Source organism: Saccostrea echinata, unplaced genomic scaffold (genome assembly GCF_033153115.1).
Source record: "Saccostrea echinata isolate AGI-Se365-2 ecotype Australia unplaced genomic scaffold, CSIRO_AGI_Sech_v1 ptg000022l, whole genome shotgun sequence".
Taxonomy (NCBI): Eukaryota; Metazoa; Mollusca; class Bivalvia; order Ostreida; family Ostreidae; genus Saccostrea; species Saccostrea echinata.
Genome location: NW_026889771.1, coordinates 9,962,501 through 9,982,837, shown reverse-complemented (window position 1 = coordinate 9,982,837; position 20,337 = coordinate 9,962,501). Strand labels below are relative to the sequence as shown.

The 20,337-nt window shown below is 33.9% G+C and overlaps 1 protein-coding gene across 1 annotated transcript in view; it reads left to right on the top strand.

Moving 5' to 3' along the window:
- The first annotated feature begins 88 nt into the window (after positions 1–88).
- LOC133190388 (protocadherin Fat 4-like) overlaps positions 89–20,337 on the top strand; it is a 73,263-nt gene continuing 53,014 nt past the window's right edge. Inside the window, exons 1-41 of the mRNA XM_061325994.1 lie at positions 89–244; positions 824–952; positions 1,189–1,377; positions 1,530–1,658; positions 1,903–2,088; positions 3,927–4,064; positions 4,255–4,452; positions 4,627–4,758; positions 4,948–5,133; positions 5,549–5,680; positions 5,854–6,030; positions 7,719–7,847; positions 8,193–8,381; positions 8,673–8,795; positions 9,040–9,222; positions 9,581–9,700; positions 10,642–10,824; positions 10,974–11,102; positions 11,344–11,532; positions 12,000–12,134; positions 12,348–12,533; positions 12,899–13,057; positions 13,287–13,478; positions 13,575–13,706; positions 13,899–14,084; positions 14,222–14,350; positions 14,496–14,822; positions 15,008–15,193; positions 15,420–15,557; positions 15,841–16,026; positions 16,197–16,328; positions 16,427–16,612; positions 16,806–16,940; positions 17,291–17,479; positions 17,609–17,746; positions 18,046–18,249; positions 18,508–18,636; positions 18,973–19,161; positions 19,261–19,389; positions 19,598–19,783; positions 20,000–20,146. Of these exons, the coding sequence (XP_061181978.1) occupies positions 173–244; positions 824–952; positions 1,189–1,377; positions 1,530–1,658; positions 1,903–2,088; positions 3,927–4,064; positions 4,255–4,452; positions 4,627–4,758; positions 4,948–5,133; positions 5,549–5,680; positions 5,854–6,030; positions 7,719–7,847; positions 8,193–8,381; positions 8,673–8,795; positions 9,040–9,222; positions 9,581–9,700; positions 10,642–10,824; positions 10,974–11,102; positions 11,344–11,532; positions 12,000–12,134; positions 12,348–12,533; positions 12,899–13,057; positions 13,287–13,478; positions 13,575–13,706; positions 13,899–14,084; positions 14,222–14,350; positions 14,496–14,822; positions 15,008–15,193; positions 15,420–15,557; positions 15,841–16,026; positions 16,197–16,328; positions 16,427–16,612; positions 16,806–16,940; positions 17,291–17,479; positions 17,609–17,746; positions 18,046–18,249; positions 18,508–18,636; positions 18,973–19,161; positions 19,261–19,389; positions 19,598–19,783; positions 20,000–20,146 (6,633 nt within the window). The 5' untranslated portion in view covers positions 89–172. The remainder of the gene's footprint in view (positions 245–823; positions 953–1,188; positions 1,378–1,529; positions 1,659–1,902; positions 2,089–3,926; positions 4,065–4,254; positions 4,453–4,626; positions 4,759–4,947; positions 5,134–5,548; positions 5,681–5,853; positions 6,031–7,718; positions 7,848–8,192; positions 8,382–8,672; positions 8,796–9,039; positions 9,223–9,580; positions 9,701–10,641; positions 10,825–10,973; positions 11,103–11,343; positions 11,533–11,999; positions 12,135–12,347; positions 12,534–12,898; positions 13,058–13,286; positions 13,479–13,574; positions 13,707–13,898; positions 14,085–14,221; positions 14,351–14,495; positions 14,823–15,007; positions 15,194–15,419; positions 15,558–15,840; positions 16,027–16,196; positions 16,329–16,426; positions 16,613–16,805; positions 16,941–17,290; positions 17,480–17,608; positions 17,747–18,045; positions 18,250–18,507; positions 18,637–18,972; positions 19,162–19,260; positions 19,390–19,597; positions 19,784–19,999; positions 20,147–20,337) is intronic.

Genomic DNA, 20,337 nt, shown 5'->3' with positions numbered 1-20,337 from the left:
CAAACACCAGTCCACCTACAAGTGTAGTGTAAGTTATGTGCCTGTATTTGTTTTACAGTTGAGGGTGCGAGTGCAGGATGGTGGCAGCCCAAGTAAAGAAGCTGTCAGTACTTTGACTCTAACTGTGCAAAGAAACTTTGAGGCTCCACGTTTTGCACAGGGTAGCTATGCCATGACTGTCAGGGAAGACAGAGCTATAGGATTTTCTTTTGGTAGACTTGTTGCTACAGATTCAGATTTTGCAGTAAGTATGAAGTCTAAAATACTTTTCCTGTATATAACATTCAGTTAAATCTCTATGAAATAGACCAAAAACATGGAAGCAAAGTTTTATTTTTAATTCTAACCATTTTAAAAGAGTATTTATTTATAGTCATTCTTAGCCATATAAAACAAATATACAATTTTTTTTAACAAATTTTAAAATTTTGGAACAAACAACTTTTAACTTTTTTTATGCCGTTAGTTTGTCTTATTTTCTACTTATTGTGGATATTTTAAAATTTCCTATTATAGATTTTTCTCACTATTACCAGTAATCAAAAATTATATATTTCAATCTAATTTATATAATAATAACATTTCTTAACTCATGAATTCATCTAAGTAATTGCTCTATCATTGTTAGATTTAGGATTTGGCTACTTCATGCCATCAAATTTGTACATTGTAGTCCAGTGAGATATTCAGAAATTATATTTTCTTCAATTCTACTCAAGTCAGAGGTGACCAGATAAAGTTGGATTTTCTAAAAGCCGTTGAGGGTTTTGGTAAAGATATTAAATATAAATGTAACATATACATGTATGTATTTCATTTTCAGAGTCCAAACAATGTAGTTCAGTACTATTTCACTGCAGCTACACCTTCTGAGAGGTTTTTAATCAATCCTACCACAGGAGATGTTAGCATTAGAAAGGACCTGACGACAGAAGAAACAAAGACTTATACTGTAATATTTCAATCTCACCACATTCCTGTTTTATTTGCTTTCCAATTTCATTCGATCATTTGAATAGAAACAAAAAAAGAGTTTTTATTTGTTCTTTGCTGTTGCCATTTATTTGATGTTTATTTGATAAATGATGTGAGAAATATTTGAATGAGAATTTATTCATTGTTTCTTTGTGTTGGAGTACATAATCCTGTATCATGATTACTACTTTACTCTCCGTTTTCTATTTATAGTTCCGAGTCCAAGCTGCCGACTCTGGTTCTCCTCAGAGAACCAGTCCAGAAATTCCTCTTACCATCACTGTCCAAAGAAATGACTTCGACCCCTTATTTGGCAACCTGCCAAACAGCGTAACAATCCGAGCAGATACTGCACAGGGTTCAACTGTTTACACTGTTAATTCAACTGATGCTGACACTGTTGTAAGTTCATATGCAGAGAATTTTTTTTTGGGGGGGGGGGGGAGGAGGAAGGGGGTAAAAATGTTAAAATGCTTTTGTTTCACAATTTCTTATGTATAAAACATAGAAATGAGACTCATTTTTTAAACTATTTTTTTTCTGTATATTGCTAGAATGATTTCCAGCGTCGGGAGTATGATATTGTTGGAGATGATGCAGCCACTGGATTGTTTACCGTTGATCAGACAGGAAGAATTTTTACCACGACAGGACTGACTAATGATCCATCAGAGCAGTATAGGGTAAAACAAAATTAAAAACTGTTTCAAACAATTAAGTTTTTCCAGTGAGATGCTGTAAGATGCATTTATTGCACTGAGATATCATCAAAAAATTTTACTTTGAATCCACAAATTGATGGAAGTAGAAAGTTTGGCATATACATGTAAACAATTAAAAGGTGACCCCTGAAAGATGTACAAAATGACATTTACCATGGAATGATTTCTGAGGGTGAATGAGTTTTTCTGTTGTAACTGTCAATAGGTTCGATTGCGTGTGAGGGACTTTGGAACACCTCGACGATCGTCCACGGGTGTACTCCTGGTAAATGTTACAAGGAACCTGTTTAATCCAAGTTTCATTCCTACTCAATATCAACAAACGATTTCTGAAACTCAGACTTTAGGGGCCAGCATACTACAAGTGACATCTACTGATGCAGATACAACAGTAAGTACATGAATTATAATCTTTGCTTTCAGTATTTTGTTAAATAACATGTAAATGATTTTGTCAGATGCAGAACCAATGAGAGACATAAATTTAATTTCAAAAGTATTAAAGTATTTTTTTTGTGGTATAATGTCTTCTACCTTATCTTGAAACAAATTACAGTGTTACATCTGTTGATATTCTTTCTGACTACCGTAAGTTTTGGAAGATAAGACGATACTTTTTTTCTCAGAACCGCTGGGGTCGTCCTATTTAACGAATCGACCTATCTAAGGCTCAAGTTTACGAAAAATGCCTCCAAATCAGTAAAATTTACGTAAATTTTAAAGCAAATCTGTGCCATTTTCGTATTTTTAAAAATTATTTTACCGAGAAAAATATAATAAACAATAAAGAATTAAATATTTATTCGATTGATTTCTTACAAAATAAATTCCATTAAATATCCGTCGATGTACAAAAAAAAAAACTTATTACCGGTATATCATCTAGTAATTAATGTCTCAAAGTATATTTACAACATGCTGTGTCCATCTTGTGAAGTTGGAAGTCGCAATCGTTTACTAAAAAGAAAACCGCAGCCGTATCAAAATTTAAAATACGGAAGAGTTTTCACAATCGCAATTGTAATCTTTTTTTTTTTACCATTTATTTGTAACGATTAATTGAAATAGTATGCCTAAATATTTGTTCATTGTCTTGTGATATTTATTTAAATGTAAAATGCGTGAAGTAAATTGTTGCCAGTAAATTCCTAAATTTATTTACCAAACATACCGCTAGTAATAACTCTTTTGTTTTATATCTTAATTAATTATAATAAAACGAACTTGTCTTGAATATACTATTACACGTTTTTGGAAGTTATAAATTCATTTATTAACGATACGTTATTTTTTATTCACTTTTTTGGTTTTTGTTTTTGTTTTGGTTTTTTTTTTGTTTTAGAAAATAAACATTTTTTTTAAATGATGGAATTGAAAGCTTCCTCGTACCCAAGAGGTACACTGAATTATACAGAGATTGGCTTCTAATAGAATTTTAATTGTCTGACAGATAAAGGGATATACACTGTGTACACAAAGGTGTTAACACCTGTGTTGGTTAAAACACCTGCGGGGCATGATTAACAGATCCACGTGCCGTTACAGGGGTATTAGTGCTATACATCATTTAACAAACAAAACTGTGAAATTCTTGATGACTGTTAAATTGCGAATGTACTCTCAATTAAATTTATTTTTTACAACAATATCACATGGAAAATTATAGCATGTTTTAAAATATGATTAATTTCATTTGCGCACTGTCACATGTAATAGTCATTTGCGTGATTTAGCAAATCCCTGGACAACAAAATATAAAAATGGCGGTCATCGAAGTTAATTTTTTACCCCGGTAAATAATGTCGGAATAAAAGAATGTGTCCAAGATGTTCTAAAATGGAAATGATTATTGTTTGATTTCGGATGTTTCCCTAATTATAGCTGTTTTATACTACCGTATTTATGTGTTTAACGAAAGAGTCAAACTACGACGGCATTGAACAGGCAAGTTGGAGAAAATATTGAAATACTGTACTCATAAAAATACTAGTTTTTTTCTCAATACGTTAATATCACGGGTTAAGTTAAAGAGGTTTACATGTTCTGATACGTAGTATCTACGTAAGAATCTCTAGAAATCGATAAACAAAGCCTCGTCTTATCTTCCAAATTCGTCCTATCTAAGGATTCTTTAAAAATTACGGCTGAAAATGAACCTTTCGACCTATACACCCCATCGACATATACCCCAAAACTTACGGTATTTCATTTACCAATCTTTTTATTCAGGCACCAAATAATGTACCTACCTACACCCTCACTGGAAATGCTTTAGGTCTACAGTATTTCCAAGTTAATCCTGGTACAGGAGTTATCTCCCTATACAAAGATCTAAGAGATGATACAGCAACCACACAAACCTACACTGTGAGTGAAAATCCTATAAAAAAAAAAAGATGGTGTCAAAACAGCTTTATTCTAAGACAAATAATTGTAGATGTATCCATGAAAAAATCAGACGTTTTGTTTAGAGCACAAGTTGATACAACCAATAAAATTTAAGACACCTCACTATTTTCCAGTATTTTCATATGGTTTACTTTTATGCATTGGACAGTTTACTGTGAGTGTAAGAGACAATGGTACCCCGTCATTAACTGGAACAAACACTGCTACAGTGACCATTCAAGTCAACAGGAATTCTCAGCCTCCAGTGTTCCTAAACACACCATACAGATCCAGTATAACAAGGTCTGTCCAAGACAACTCTGCCATACCTGGAGTTAATGTAGCAACCACTGATGCTGATACAGTGGTAAGTAACACATGATGAATGTGAATGAAAAAATTATATATGTATGCTACAAAACTGTTGGCCAAGTTTGTTATTTTTTTTAAGTCTTGGTGTCACAAATTTTGTTACAACAAACTTCAACTTTCACATGAGGTTGTGGTATTTTAACGTGTTTAATAATTGTTCTTTGTGTAGAGCCCCTTCAATGTCGTCACAGTGACAGTGATTGGAGATGATTCAGCAGCGAGTCTATTCAGACTGGATGGATCCAACATTCGGGTTCAGAATGCAGCCAATTTGGCAGCAGACACTGCTAATACTTACAAGGTAGGAAGCCAAAACCTTTTTTTCCTAAAGTAGAAGGCTTTCTTTTTCATTTCCATTTCAAATTTTACAGAAAATGTGAAAAATTTTCAGAGACAGACTTTTATATCCTCTTGTGGAATTTGTTGACTATGGACTTTGATCCCTTATTTAATAATAAATGCCAATAAAGGACACTTTTTTTTTTTACAGTTGCGATTATTGGCAGAAGATGGAGGCTCACCAAAGAAAACTGCCACAGCAACAGTAGACATTACTGTAAATAGAAACCTTGCTGCACCCCAGTTTAACCCTGCTACATACAGCCAGACTATTATAGAGAATTTCCCTGTTGGAAGTGAAATTGTAACAGTAACAGCCACAGACAGTGACCCACAGGTGTGTAAATGTACCTTTTATTCAGAGACAACGTAAAAATGTTAACATCAGCATTCCTCAGACTGTGTGCGGGTTTCCTCGCATATTACATACATTTTGTCAGTTGCTATAAATTAGATAGGGTTAATTTTAATTTTTTTTAAATTAATTTTTTTTATCATATTAAGGAAGATTGACTTTATTCTTCAAAAGAGATTACTCTATTTTTTTTTTTTTTAAATTTGGTCTTCAACTATAATTCAGTAAACTTAGTCTGCTTTTAGTTGACGATGTTTGCTTGAATTTATTTTGATCTTCATCACCTATAGACAAATTTTGTTTTATTAAGAGAAGTTATATCAAAACATTTTCAAAAACAAGACACCTATGTATATGAATGATATAATGAATACAGATCAATTTGTTTTGCTTTTAGGCACCAAACAACCAGTTTAAGTTCAGTATTGTATCAGGAACAAATGCAGATAATTATTTCTATATAAACCCAGACTCCGGCCGAATTTCTCTCAAGCAGTCAATAAAGGGAACAGGAATACAACAATTTATAGTAAGTGCATTCAGTCAGGATTCTTAATGTTATATAACTATAATATAACAAATATACATTTTTGACTTCTCCTGTGAAACTTTTGAAAAATCAAATGTGTCATTATGTCGTCTATAGGTTACTTTACATTGTGATTTAAACATTTAATTCATTGCTTATTTTTTGTTTCCCAGTTCAGGGTGTCTGCTACAGATGAGGGTACACCATCACAGAGAGGAGAAGCTACGGTGACTGTTGACGTAACAATTGATGACACTCTAAGATTCACACAATTACAACAATACACTGCCAGCATTGATGAGAATGATCCTGTTGATCGTAGTTTCATTACTGTTACTGCTACTCCTCAGGTGAGTTTTGGTTTTTTGTTTATATTTATACCATGGGTCCCAGTGGTGACTGCTGCAGGTAGACATAAAATATTGTTAGAGTAGACTTGTCTGTTAGGTCAGGACGTTATTTTATGTCAGGACATTATGGAAAAATCTTTCTGAATGATATTTTGTACACAAGTAAATGAAGGTTTTGTAACCATAAGTTTTCGAAAAACCACACATGACTATGGTTGCCAACCAACAACTGAAATGAGGGTTATTTGATCATAAAAGGAATATCATTATCATATTTTTGATGGAGAAAAAGGAAAAAGAAATGGCCAAAATATAGGTTATTTTGGTAGGTTTTTAGCTCTACTGGTCAGAGACCAGAAGAGCTTATGCGATAGTAAGGTGTCCGTCGTCCGTCTGTCTGTCTGTCCGTCCGACTGTAAACAATTTTTCAAAATGCTACTCCTCCTACAGTTTTGGTCTGATTTCAGTATAACTTGGCACACAAGTAGACTACACTAAGATACATAATTCTGTGTATCGGTTTTTGATTTCAATGAACGGTGTTGCCATGGTTACTAAAAATAGAAATTTCTGTGAAAAACATTCAAAATGCTACTCCTCCTACAGTTTTGGTCTGATTTCAATATAACTTGGCACACAAGTAGACTACACTATGATACATAATTCTGTTTATCGGTTTTTGGTTTCGATGGACGGTGTTGCCATGGTTACTAAAAATAGAAATTTCTGTGAAATACTTTCAAAATGCTACTCCTCTTACAGTTTTGGTCTGATTTCAGTAAAACTTGGCAAACAAGTAGACTACACTAAGATACATAATTCTTTATATTGATTTTCTGATTTCGATGAACATTGTTGCCATGGTTACTAAAAATAGAAATTTCCTTGAAATACCTTCAAAATGCTACCCTACAGTTTTGGTCTGATTTTAGTATTACTTAGCTCACAAGTAAACTACACTAAGATACATTATTCTCTGTACCAGTTTCGGATTTCGATGAACGGTGTTGCCATGGTTACTAAAAATAGGAATTTCCTTGAAATACCTTCAAAATGCTACTCCTCCTACAGTTTTTGTCTAATTTTAGTATAACTTAGCACACAATTAGACTACACTAAGATACATAATTCTCTGTACCAGCTTTAGATTTCAATGAACGGTGTTACCATGGTTACTAAAAGTAGAAATTTTCTTGAAATACTTTCAAAACGCTACTCCTCCTACACTTTTTCTCTGATTTCAGTATAATGTGGCATACAAGTAGACTACAGAGATACATAATTGGAGTTATTGTTTTTTGATTTTGTTGAATGATGTTGCCATGGTTACTTAAATCAAAATTTCTGTAAAATTGTTTTAAAAGGCTACTCCTCCTACAGTTTTAGTCTGATATAATAATAAATCTTGCCACAAAAGAGACTAAACCAAGGATCATTATTCTGTTTATTGCTGTTGCAAAGTTTCAAGTCAAAGTTCTACTTTTATCTTCCTTTATAAATACAACCAGTAGAGCTACAGTCTCGTCAGAGACTTCTGGTTCCCTCTTAAAGTAGCTGTTTAATGTTAAAACTAGTTAATAGTTATGCATATGACACCTTTCTGGTGTACTGGTGTATATATTGTAGATATTAATATATGGCAATCTCTGTAAATGATGGTAAAGATAACAAACTGTCTTCTTTTTCAGCCTAACATCAAATATTCTATCGTTGGCTATAGTGATAGTCCAGATTACTTCAAAATTGATGAAACAACTGGTGCTATTTCTGTGAAAACTGACCTCCGCACTGATTTGTCCAAGAGAACAACATATTTGGTGGGTACTTCTACATGTGGTTATGTATACAGGGTTATTTTTGCCTCTTGTTATTTTTTGCCCTTTCACACTCACAAACAATTTTGCCCTGTTTTAAGTTCACCTCAAAACAGTTGCGTTAAAGAGATAATGCTTTCTTCCTTGAATTCATCCTGTTTTAAATTTGCCTACTTACGATGAGGGCAAAAAAGGTGAAAATAAAACGGGCGAAAATTTCCCTGTATACAGTAGTTTCTTGTTGATTACAGAAGATGGACTTTTATTATTTTTAAAGTTCATTTATTAATTTTTCTTTCTCTAGAATAAAATTCAGTATCTGTATTTGTATTTTTTTTCCTTGTACAGATACTAGTGAGAGCAGAGAAACAGTTCCCTAATGGACTGCAGTCAGTAGAAAACACAGTAAATGTGACGGTGGCCAGAAACATCAATCCTCCAGTATTCAACGCCACAGTGTACAGAGCAACTATTGATGAGAAGTACAACCTGGGACGGTCTGTCGTACAAGTGTTTGCTACCGACCTCGATACCCAGGTAGGAATAGAACAGAATATTGATTTCATGAAATCATTGTGTTTCAATTTAAGTCTCACAAGTCCAGTATAATACATTAATAAATGAAAAAAGGAAGGTGAAAAATTAATGGTAGTATCCCTTAGATAAATAATTATACAGTATTATAAAGATAGTTCTATCGACACATTTTTCTTTAGATGTTTCGGTTATTTGGATGATGAGTTTTTTTGATGTTGTTGATCTGTGGTGAATGAGATTCATCATGTACCTCTATTTGCATGTGTACACAGAAGTATTTTGTTTATGCAGGATGTTCTCTTGTACTCCATCATTGAACAAACTGGGGAGACGGAACCATTTTACATGGCTGCCAGCACAGGAGTCATTACCCTTAGGCAGCTTTTAGCTGGCACATCAAAAACAACATACATAGTAAGACAAAAACACTAGAAATGGAAATTTATGTGTAAACTTTGAGTTCATTGATGAAAAATTTATTCTAAATTTTATTAAAATAAAAAAAAGCTTTCTCAATATGCATTTGAAAAATTTACTGCTTATTAAGTGTATTGTTTAAAGAGAGAATTCACATGAAAAGTATCTGAAGGTTTGAACAAACTATTTGTGAAGCTTCTTATGTGTACAATGCAGATACACTTATCATGATCTTTTACAGTTCACTGTGCGAGTTCGTGATCAGTCCAAACCAGAGAAATTTGGACAGTCCCGGGTGGAGATCACAGTAAGAAGAAACACTAGCCCTCCATCGTTTCTTAGACAGCAGTATGGAACAGGCATTGATTATAACCAGGCTCCGGGACAAGTGCTAACTACCTCTGCAGTTGATCCAGATCTATCTGTATGTGGACCAAGTTGCATCATATAGTTGTCATGAATTCTCTATCTTTGTAGTGTAGAAAACTAATTCTTACAGATAGATTTTAAAATCTCATTTCCATGAATGCGTTATATTTTGTGGAGTATAATATTATTGTATAACCTTTACACTTAAATTTATGATATCCTTGAATGTTGATACATCCATATACTACTTATAAATATTTGACAATTAGATTAAAATCATTCCATACACTTTTGATCTCAGGAAAATATTAAGAGATTGAAAATTGTAGAGTAAAAAATTAAGGCTTCCAAAATACTGTAATGACTTGTATTGTTACTGTACAATAAGAAAGTTGTGGATTTTTTTTTTTCAGGGTACACTTGTGTATGAAGTTATTGGATTTTTGTCAGCTCCAGGATATTTCAGTGTGAATTCCAATGGAGAAGTTAGTCTAATAGCTAGTTTAGCCAGTGACACAGCAACATCATACACTGTAAGTTTTTGCAACATTTGATGGCACAGATAGCTTTACTTGTTACACCTGGAAACATAAAAACAAAAATATCTGATAATGAGGCAGTCACCAAAATTATGTAAGTCAAGGATGTTCGTGCATAAATTATATTAATTTCTATGAATGTTCAATTAATTTTCATTGTACAACAGCTGTGATTCAGCAGATCTTTTAAATTGATTACATACATGTACATGTATCTTGAAGAACATGGATGAATAAGTCGAGAAAAGTGCCTATAGTCAGACAGTTAGGATTTAGGACAAAAGTTTGGCATATTACTTAAAAATATTTGCTCTTTGTATATTCAAGGATCATGTTGGAAAAAGATATAAATGCCAATACTTGTTATGAGTTTTATGGCTCAATGTTTAGTCTTTCTCAATGACAAACTGTTAGTAAGAATTTTTATTGTTCATTTCCGTCCCCACCATATATTTGATGCATTTTCTAACCTTTTTACTGCAGAATGATTTTCAAACACAAAACTTTTCATTAAAAAGTATTGTTTGGCATGGTGTCATACCTTATAAATGACACATAACAAACATTGCTTTCAACGTAGAGGTTGAAAAACTGAATTTGACCATTACATAATTAGAGTTACAGAGTGTATATTTCCTGCGCTGTATTCTCCCATGTTCTTCTGATTTAATTGTGGGTATTTATGAGTGAGATCAGAAATGCCATTAAAACCTTTGGGTTTATTTTTGCTACAGCAGCTTAATCTAAATGAAAACTCAGCTAGACTTTATAATTAACATCCCATTAATGACCAGAATTTTGATCATCAGAAAAAAATATAAATTTGTTATCTTATTGATGTACCAAATATGAACTGAACATGAACTAGAAAAGAACTGTTTTGAAAGTAACTTTCTGTAGATTTAGAGCTATATTTGAGACTATATAACTTGCAGCTTGGTCTGACAGCTTATGATAGTGACTATCCCAACGACAAGGCTTATGCTAATGTCACCATCACCGTCAACCGTAATCCTAATGCCCCAAGCTTCACCAGCCCCTCCTACAGTAGAACCATCAATGAAAGTTACCCACTTGCCGTCAGTCTGGTGCAGATCAGTGGTCAGGATGCCGATCAGGTGAGGACTAACTATAGTGTAATTTCTCTTTTTTTTTTTTAGAATCATGGTGAAGTTAGGTTACATGAAATTTTCTTTAATAAAACATTTAAATCACTAGTCTTGGCAGGTTCTTAGTTGTCCAAAAATTAAGCAGTTTTTTCCTTCAGCACACTATTGAGTACATACTGGAATCCAGCAATCCTGTAGAAGGCACCAATTTCTTCTACTTGAATCCAGCCACTGGACTTCTGACCGTGTCCAGACCACTTACTGAGACCACTACACAAACCTTCACTGTACGTATGATGAAAATAATTTGCAGTATTATAAATCTGATGCTGAAATATCATTATTTGTCTGCATGTGTAGAAAATAGATTTTTATGTTGTAAACATTTTTTGAATCATTTACCTTTCTGTATAAGATACTGACGTAAAAGTTATTGTCTCCAAAAGAACTTTGAAAATTCAGTAAGGCATTTTTTTGTACATCTGTTCGTAGAATGCACAAAAAAGTCACAAATTTTATATTGTTTAGCTTCAAGTACGTCTGAGGGACAATGGAATTTCACCAAGATCTTCAGCAGTTGCTGCTCCTGTTACAATAACTATTACCAGGAATGACAATGCACCTATTTTTGCTGGGCCTTTTACAGCTAATATTCCAGAAACGACACCTATTAATTCTGGAGTTCTAACAGTTACTGCCACAGATGGAGATTCAAATGTAAGATTTCTTACTGGAGGAGGATATTGCCATGAAACTGATTGCTTTTGGCTTTAAAGATTTCATAAAATGTTTTTCAGTGTACAAAAAATTATAAAATTATAATTTGTCTTGAATTGAAGAAATGGAATATAGATATAAAGTTTATTTTAAAAGCCACTTAAGTTAATTTCCACCTCATCTACAACTGCAGTTTAAGTTGCTTTCTAATGTATAACGAGAAATAACTGCAGGTCATTCTCTCAAATATTTCTTGCCCAGACCATTTATGTAATTTTGCATTTATGTACAATTACTTCTGCGTTCAAAAATTAATATCACAGATGGATCTCAATCTGTCAAATTGCATTTAATAATAATTGGTTTACAGTACCTTGATTATTCAGTACCCTTTTCTCATGCAAATAAAATTGCTTTATTTAAGTAGAAATTCTAATATTTAACTCTATTAACTTTTTTTTCTTTAGTTATCACCATATGGACAACTAAGATATAAACTAATAGGAGATGGAGATTTCCAGCAATTCTTCAGCATTGATACAAACACTGGAAATATCACAGTTCGCCGACCCCTGACCTCGCAAGATGTGGCCTCCTATCAGGTAACAATATTTATTGATTGTTAGTTGTACTAATTATTTAGATACATGTAGATCTTGTTACATAAGAAAAAGATGTACTATTATCATTGTTTCTGTCTGGGAGAAAATCACATGCAAAGCATCAACCACTATGGCCAAGATTTCTTAGATATGTATACATGTTTTATATATATGAGTGTTACCAATTCAAAGTGAATTTTTTTGTTTGGACAGGGTCGTATCGTGGCTGAGGATGGAGGCTCTCCTGCACGATCAGCCACCGCCATTGCAACCATCAACATCCAAAGAAATCTTAATCCTCCAGTATTCAGCCAGAGGGATTATAGCATCTCTATCTATGAGACTCAGCAAGTGGGACAGAATGTCATTACTATTACTGCCACTGATGCTGATCAGATTGTAAGTCATTTCAAAGGGCTTTTTTTTTCTTTTCCAGAAATTTGCCATTTAGAGGAATATCAATCTGTCATATACTTTTTCGTAGATCACCTGTGTGTATAGAATGGTCACTATTTTAGAATCCAATGCATAAATCATTGAATTAAAGTATTTGCTGATTACATTTTGATTACCTAAGTTATAAATGAAATCTATTAATGCACATGTATATGATATGAATTGTTGAAAATACTTGAAAAGGTACTATGTTTTATTCAGTGTTGGATATAATAGCCTTTTTTGTCTGATATGTTTTCTAGTACATCTAATTGACTTGTTAACACAGAAATATTTATGTAAATTTGGATTGCTACTAACTCTTTCAGAGGCCTAATAATGAGATCACCTATGAGATGACAGATACCACACCAAACCTGAATGGAGCTGGTTTGAACTTCTTCAGCATAAGATCTGAGAACAACAGGGGCATTATATCCATTGTTCTGCCCTTGTATACTGACAATCAAGACACACCAGTATACACGGTTAGTATTCTAAAAGTGTACATGTAATTTTCCTGTCACATTTTCTCTACTTATGTGCAGGGAAAGTCTGTACTAAGTTTTGTTATGATTTAATAATTGTCAATTGAAATTTCAATTTAGCAAACTTGAAGAAAATTTAGTGTTCATATAATTTCAGGCATATATTATCAACAATTTGAACAGTTTGTTTTAGCTTAAACAGCTTGATTGAATAATCTTTTCCTTTCAGTTTTCCGTTTTGGCTCGTGACAATGGAAATCCTACCCAGTTTTCTGTGGACCGAGCTACAGTGAGGATCACTGTGTACCGAAACTTATTTCCACCTGTCTTCCAAGGAATACCTTACACTGCTACTCTTAACTTTAACAGTGTCAGTGGTACCACAGTCAAACAAGTCAATGCAACAGATGCTGATGCACAGGTAAATTTGCCTCCTTGAGTTAACTGGTTTTATTTTAAAATACTCTTTAACTGTTTATTATTTCAACAAAATTTGATGTAAACATTTATTTTGCAGAGTCCCCACAATGTTGTGACATACTCGATCATTGGTGATGCTACAGCACAAACTTTGTTCAGCATTAATGCTGCCAGTGGTTTGATCACTACTCGTCAGAGTCTGCTCAATAACAATGTGGAAACGTCTTCAGTAAGATTTTGTTTTTCTCAGTTGAAAAGAAAATTCTTTCCTTAATGTGTTCTAATCCCTACACTTTTAGTTATGTCAATTACCAATTTTAGAATGAAAGCTGAAATATGAAGTGATGTAGAATAGGTGTAAAGGGAAACAAAAGATTTAATGTTTTCTTACGTAAAGTATAATCAGCTGATTTTGTTTTAGATTCTGATTGAGGCCAGAGATGGAGGCACTCCCAGTCTATCTGCCACATCTACAGTAATTGTCACCATTGCCAGAAATCTCAACAATCCAGAGTGGGTCAGCACTTCTTATACTGTCAACATTACAGAGACTCAGGATCTGGGAGTCACTATTGCCAACATGAATACAAGGGATGCTGATGTTGAGGTTGGAATAGGTTTTAATTAATTTCAAATGGATTAATTTCACTGTGACTAGTCTTGAAAAATCAAAAATTTGCAACAGTAAGAAGTTTTCTCAGTGCATTTTAAGTTCTGCATTGATCTGTTTTTCTTCCCTTTCAGACTCCATACAATACAAGAATTACAGCTTTAACAGGGGATGCTGACATGCTGCAATTTTTCAGACTCACGGAGGATGGAAGATTGTCAGTTCAACGACCTTTGACACTTTCAAGCAAGAGAACTTTCACAGTAAGACAAATTTTAGAATTTTAGCAATTCTCATTCAAGGTACACTGTATATTGAATTAAATCTTTTAGATGTAGTTCCACAAAATATTGAATAACATATTTCTGAGGTAAATTTTTGCATTGGCTAAAATGTAATATGTTTTAGGGGACTGTTTCTCTACAAGATGGAGGAAATCCTCCCCTGACACCTACTGGGGTTAAAACAGCCACTGTCACTGTTTATGTGGCCAGAAATGACCACACCCCTTATTTTATCAATGACCCGTACTCCAAGGACCTGGAGGGAAATATTCAGACAGGAGCCAGTGTTCTACAGGTTACAGCCAGGGATAATGACCAGGGTCAGTTTGGTTTAGTTCGATACAGAATCACTGGTGACGACCTGGCACCAACCTATTTCCAGATTGATCCCACATCTGGTTTGATTACTGTTAGGAATGTCTTGAGCAGTGTTAATCAAGATCAGTTTAAGGTAAATGTTAATGGATTAATGCTTTAAAATTGTGAGAGTAAACAGTGCTTTGACTTTTAAGTGTTGCAAGAAACACTGGTTTGGAATAAGATAGTTTAGTTGAATGAATCAATGACAGCAATTTTTAAAAGGATTTTTTTTTTTATCTTTTTACGAAAGTCTATTTTTTAAAATTTTCATCTAAGGTAAGAGTTGAGGCTTATGACCAAGGAAGTCCCAGCAAAACCAATGTTACAGTGGTAACCCTGACAGTGAAAAGCAACTATCAACGTCCAGTTTTTAATCGACTTTCATATGCTGCACGAATCCCAGAAACACAGAGCCTTGGTCAACAGATTATTGCAGTGACTGCAAATGATACTGATGCATTGGTATGGAGATAAGATTTTTTTTTTACAAAATATAGATTTGCTTTGCTTGATTTTATGATTATTATGAATTAAAGAGAAAGTTAAATAATTAGGTATTTTCAACAGATTTTATTATTAATTATTTTTTGGATATTATGAAAAAATACAGCAATTTATAACAGTTATAATAGATTTTTGTGTTTATAAAATGATTACATTGTTATGTGTAATATTTTTTCATTTACAGGCACCAAACAATGTTGTGAGATATTCCCTGACAGCTGGACCCGAGGACATTGAGTGTTTCCTTATTGATGCTGTGACAGGAAGTCTGTCTTTGAGACGGTCCCTCCTGTATGCCCCATGTAGATCTGATAGATATCAGGTATGAAAAGACAAACTTCGAGATAGTTCTTTTATGCATGATTCTGAACCATGTAAAAAAAACAGTATCTGGTTATGTTTCAGATAACAATGATCTTATTTTATTGCTTATGTTGTTAAGTAAACACATATAACTTTATTTATTTTTATTAGTAGATTGTTTTTAAATGAAGGGATTGTACGTGTATATATTCAGTATTAAGATCATTGTATTTTCTCAAGAATAGATAAGGTCTTAATGACAAGTTTTATGATTCTGAAGTTGATTCTTGTCTTTTAAACAGATGACCGTCACTGCCACAGATCAAGGCTTAAATCCTCTCTCAAATTCAATAACGGTCACAGTAGATGTAGATCGCAATGCCAATGCCCCTATCTTCCAAAATATTCCCACAATTATTCCCATCAATGAGAATCGACCCATAGGACAGGGCTTTTTCACAGTCACTGCCACAGATGCAGATTCAGTGGTGAGTATAATTTCTTTTTGTTGTTTGTTCATTTGTTCTTTTTTATTCTTGTTGTTGATAATGTTTTCTTTAAACAGATTCTGGACTTTACATATAACAATGTTATAAAGGTTTATAAGCAAAGTGTTCTGTCTAAATTTGCTTCAAAATTTTGTATAAATTCATTCCAGAGTCCCTTCAATGACATCACATACTCCCTGGTGGGCGATGGTACAGCAACTGTGTATTTCCAAGTAGATCCTTCAACAGGCCTTGTGAGTCTGAGACAGACTGTTCAGGCTGACACAGCCTCTACCTACAGGGTAAGATTTCATTCACTAAATCAATCAGTAAACAATTCATATATTTTTTCTCTAATTTTCTATACAAGTTTGTAATTATTTATTTATCATCTTTACAGCTGGCATTCAGAGCTACTGATGGCGGAAACCCACCGAGGTATGATGAGAAAATTCTTACCGTCAATGTCAATCGCAATCTTCTTAGTCCTGAATTTGTGAAGCAGGATTATGCTGTTACAATCTGGGAAACTCAGCCCCTCAATGTTTTGGTGGAGGAGGTCTTAGCCCTGGACAATGATACTAAGGCAAGAATTGAATAGAAAATAGTATTCTAAAGATCTTAAATCTGTTGAATTTAGGCAATTTGTTCTAGGGTTCATTACATGTAATTCATAAAAAAAACCCTGTAAAATCTGTATGTAGAAGCTCTTTTAGCTTATACTTGCATTTAGAGTGAAAGAATTGAAGTAAAACTATTTATTGGTTTATGTTAAACAGGCTCCACACAATGAAGTTACATATGAAATTGTGAGTGATGCACTTGCTCAGAATTACTTCCGGATTGACACAGAGGGAAGAATTTATGTCAGAATACCACTCACAGATGACTCAGCCAAGACAGGCCTGTACACCGTAAGATTTCTTATCACGAAAGACATTTACCAAGTTCTGAAACTTCCCAGATATGTTTAAAAACTCTAGGCTTAAAGAAATAAGAATAATGGTAATATATATGTGAAGGTTATGGCAGATCAGAGGTGCACAATTTTTTCATTATGATTAAAAAGACACTATTATAGTTCTTTGTTAATTCAATTTTTTAGTCCGTGATAAGTTTCTGTACGAGCAGTTTAGATATAGCTCCATTCTGATAGGCTTTCTTATCCTGCCATGTCTGATCTAGAACTACCAAATAAAACCTTGGCAATTGAAAAATATTAATAGTATGAGTTGTTCAAAAAGATTGAATTAATTCTTAATAGTTGTCTGTGAGGGCCAATGACAAAGGAACTCCTCAACGCTCCAGCAATAACCTGGCTACTGTAAGAGTGACTGTCCTGAGAAACAGAAACTGTCCAACATTCACACCTTCGGTTGTGGCCATTTCTATTGACCAGTCCTCTTTGAGTCGTATGATTTATGATGCCAATGCAACGGATCCAGATGCAGCTGTAAGTGAGAATTACAGCCTTTATTTTGTATGAGCTTAACTTTAAAGGATTTATTTTTGCATACTATCTAGTAAAGGGGGGGGGGAGGGGGGTAAGGAATGGACATGATTGATAAGTTTTTATTTACAGAATACCCCATTCAGCACAGTCAGCTACACTCTGATTGGTGATGAAAGTGCTCCCTCCTTCTTTGGAATTGATCCTCAGTCTGGACAGATTTCTACAAGAGAACCATCTTTGTTCTCAGATCAGGGCACTGTCTATCAGGTAATTTGAACTGCTGTCTATCCATCTCAATCTCAGTTTGTAGCTACAGTCATTTCTTTATATATAAGAAGGAACAATAAAAAGAAAGTGGCAGAAAAATTCAAACAGAATCTCTGTTTGTCTAAAGTTTCCCTCTAGAGGTCAATGAAACCATATATGTGTATATATAATATAGGAATCTTTGTATAAATTGATATTAAATATATATAGAGAGAGGGTGGGAATTGAAGAAATCTTTACAAATTTTTAACATAGGAACTGTTATATACAAATTATTTAATATGGTACTTTTTTCCCAGTTACGGATTCAAGCGACAGATGCTGTGAATACTGTCACAAGCTGTTCAGGAAACCTTGTGTTGCGAGTGACTCTTAACAGAAACTTGAATAGCCCAGTATGGATAAATGTGAATTCACCCAATAACTATGTCGAAACAATTTTTGAAACACGTTCTGTGACTCAATTTGTGACCAGGATCCAGGCAACAGATAGTGATGACAAAGTAAGTCACTCCAAAGCAGTCTCCATTACTTAGTACTCTGCATATAAATAAAATCACAACATTAATATTAAGCATATTTGTATTTTAAAAACTGGATTTCTGAATTGAAGTAAAAAGTAAAAACAAATAACACGATAGTGCTGTCTGTTGACACATTATACTGTTTACAGGGAAATTTTTGCGGCCAATCCCCTCTTTTGCCCTCATCATATATATATTATAATATAATGATTATAATATAGTGATGTATTGTTTCAGGCACCAAACAATGTAGTTAGCTATGCTATGACTACCAATTCCCCCAACAGAGACTTGTTCTTTGTGGATGTTGATGGATATGTGTTCCTGAGGAACAGTCTTGTGGGACAAACAGGCGATTCTTACACAGTAAGAGTTTTTTTCAGTTTGTTTAACCCCTTCAGGATCCAGATGAAAAATATTCAATTAATTTTCTTTCAGATTAATGTAATTTTGATAAACAAATTACAGGGCTGTAGTGAAGTAGAGTACTATAGAAAGCAACATGCGTATGTGGAATTCAGTTCAAATATTGATCAACTTTTTTTCCTAACCTAAATGGAAGGGGTGTGTGTTTATTTGGCATTGATTAACTGATGTAAATACTGGATTGTAAATTAAATTTAAGATGTCAGAATTCTAAAGTGCAGGTCCATTTACATTACATTTACTTAAAAACTTCCTAAGGTAATCTTTCTTTTCCAGGTGAGGTTTGTAGCAACTGACGGAGGTGTTCCTGCCAGGAGCAGCCCAGAGGCCACTCTGACTGTGAATGTGATTCGTAATCAATTCCCTCCAGAGATTCTCAATCTCCCCACAGCTGTAAACATCTCAGAGAATCAGCTTGTCAACCAAGAAATTTTCAGGGTCACTGGCATAGACAATGATACATCTGTAAGTCTCACTCTCTCACACACACACACATACAAACACACAGTCACACACATTATAACCCTGAAATTATATTGCAAATGAAATGTATTTCTTTTACAGGCGCCATTCAATATCTTCACCTTTGAACTGGTAGGAGACAATGAAGCCACCACATTCTTCCAAGTGGCTCCTGGTGGTTCAGTTACCCTGCGCCAATCAATTGCCACAGACCCTTCCAACTCCTTCCAAGTTAGTGTCTTTTTTATGGACAGATAACAAAATAAGTTTATATCAAAAGTATAAAACTTCTTTTCATAAGCTGATAGATAAACTCAGAATGTGTAAAAGGAGCCATGAAGAAAGGAAAGGGTGATATAAATATGTATTTGCTTGGGTATATCTATATGTATGTGCTTAATTTAGGATAAAAAATTAGCTTGTATTCATTTGAATTTAGCTGCGTGTCCAAGCAAAGGACGGTGGAACACCCCAAAGGCAGGATGAGAAGCTTCTGACTGTTCGAGTGGATAGAAATCTACGTAGTCCAGTGATGACAGGTGGAACATACAGTGCCCGAATCCTGGAGATTCAAGCAGTTTCGGAGCCCCTGGTCACAGTGCAGGCTACTGATGGGGATAACTTTGTAAGTTAAGATTTAATTAAAGTAATAATCAATATTTCTTCAAACTTAATGTTATATGTGATACTTTCCGTTAAATGTAACTTATGCCAAAAAAAAAAAAAATAAATGAAATAATATGAAATATGTTTTTCTAATACAATTTGTTTAAAATTAATTCAGATGCATATTGCTGGCCAAAATGGGACAGTGAATTTAAACTTTTGTACTCTACTATAGGCACCAAACAATGAGTTGAGATACTATATTGTGGGTTCTAATACAACCATTACTGATTACTTCATGGTAAATGAAGACAATGGTGGGGTTATGCTGAGGAGATCCATGTTGGATTACCCAAATAGAGCGACAAGGTTTACAGTAAATGTGAGTAGCTAAAAGGTTTTTACTAAAGCATACTCTTGTTTAAGTGGAGGAAAGGTTTAAAAAGAGCATTTATTCTTTTATTACTCTTGTGACCTGTGATGTCACTGTGAGAAGTAATAATCCCATGTGAGAATGCAGTTCGACAGACTATTATGTTGCATCATTCATGACATTATAATGGTTATCTTACA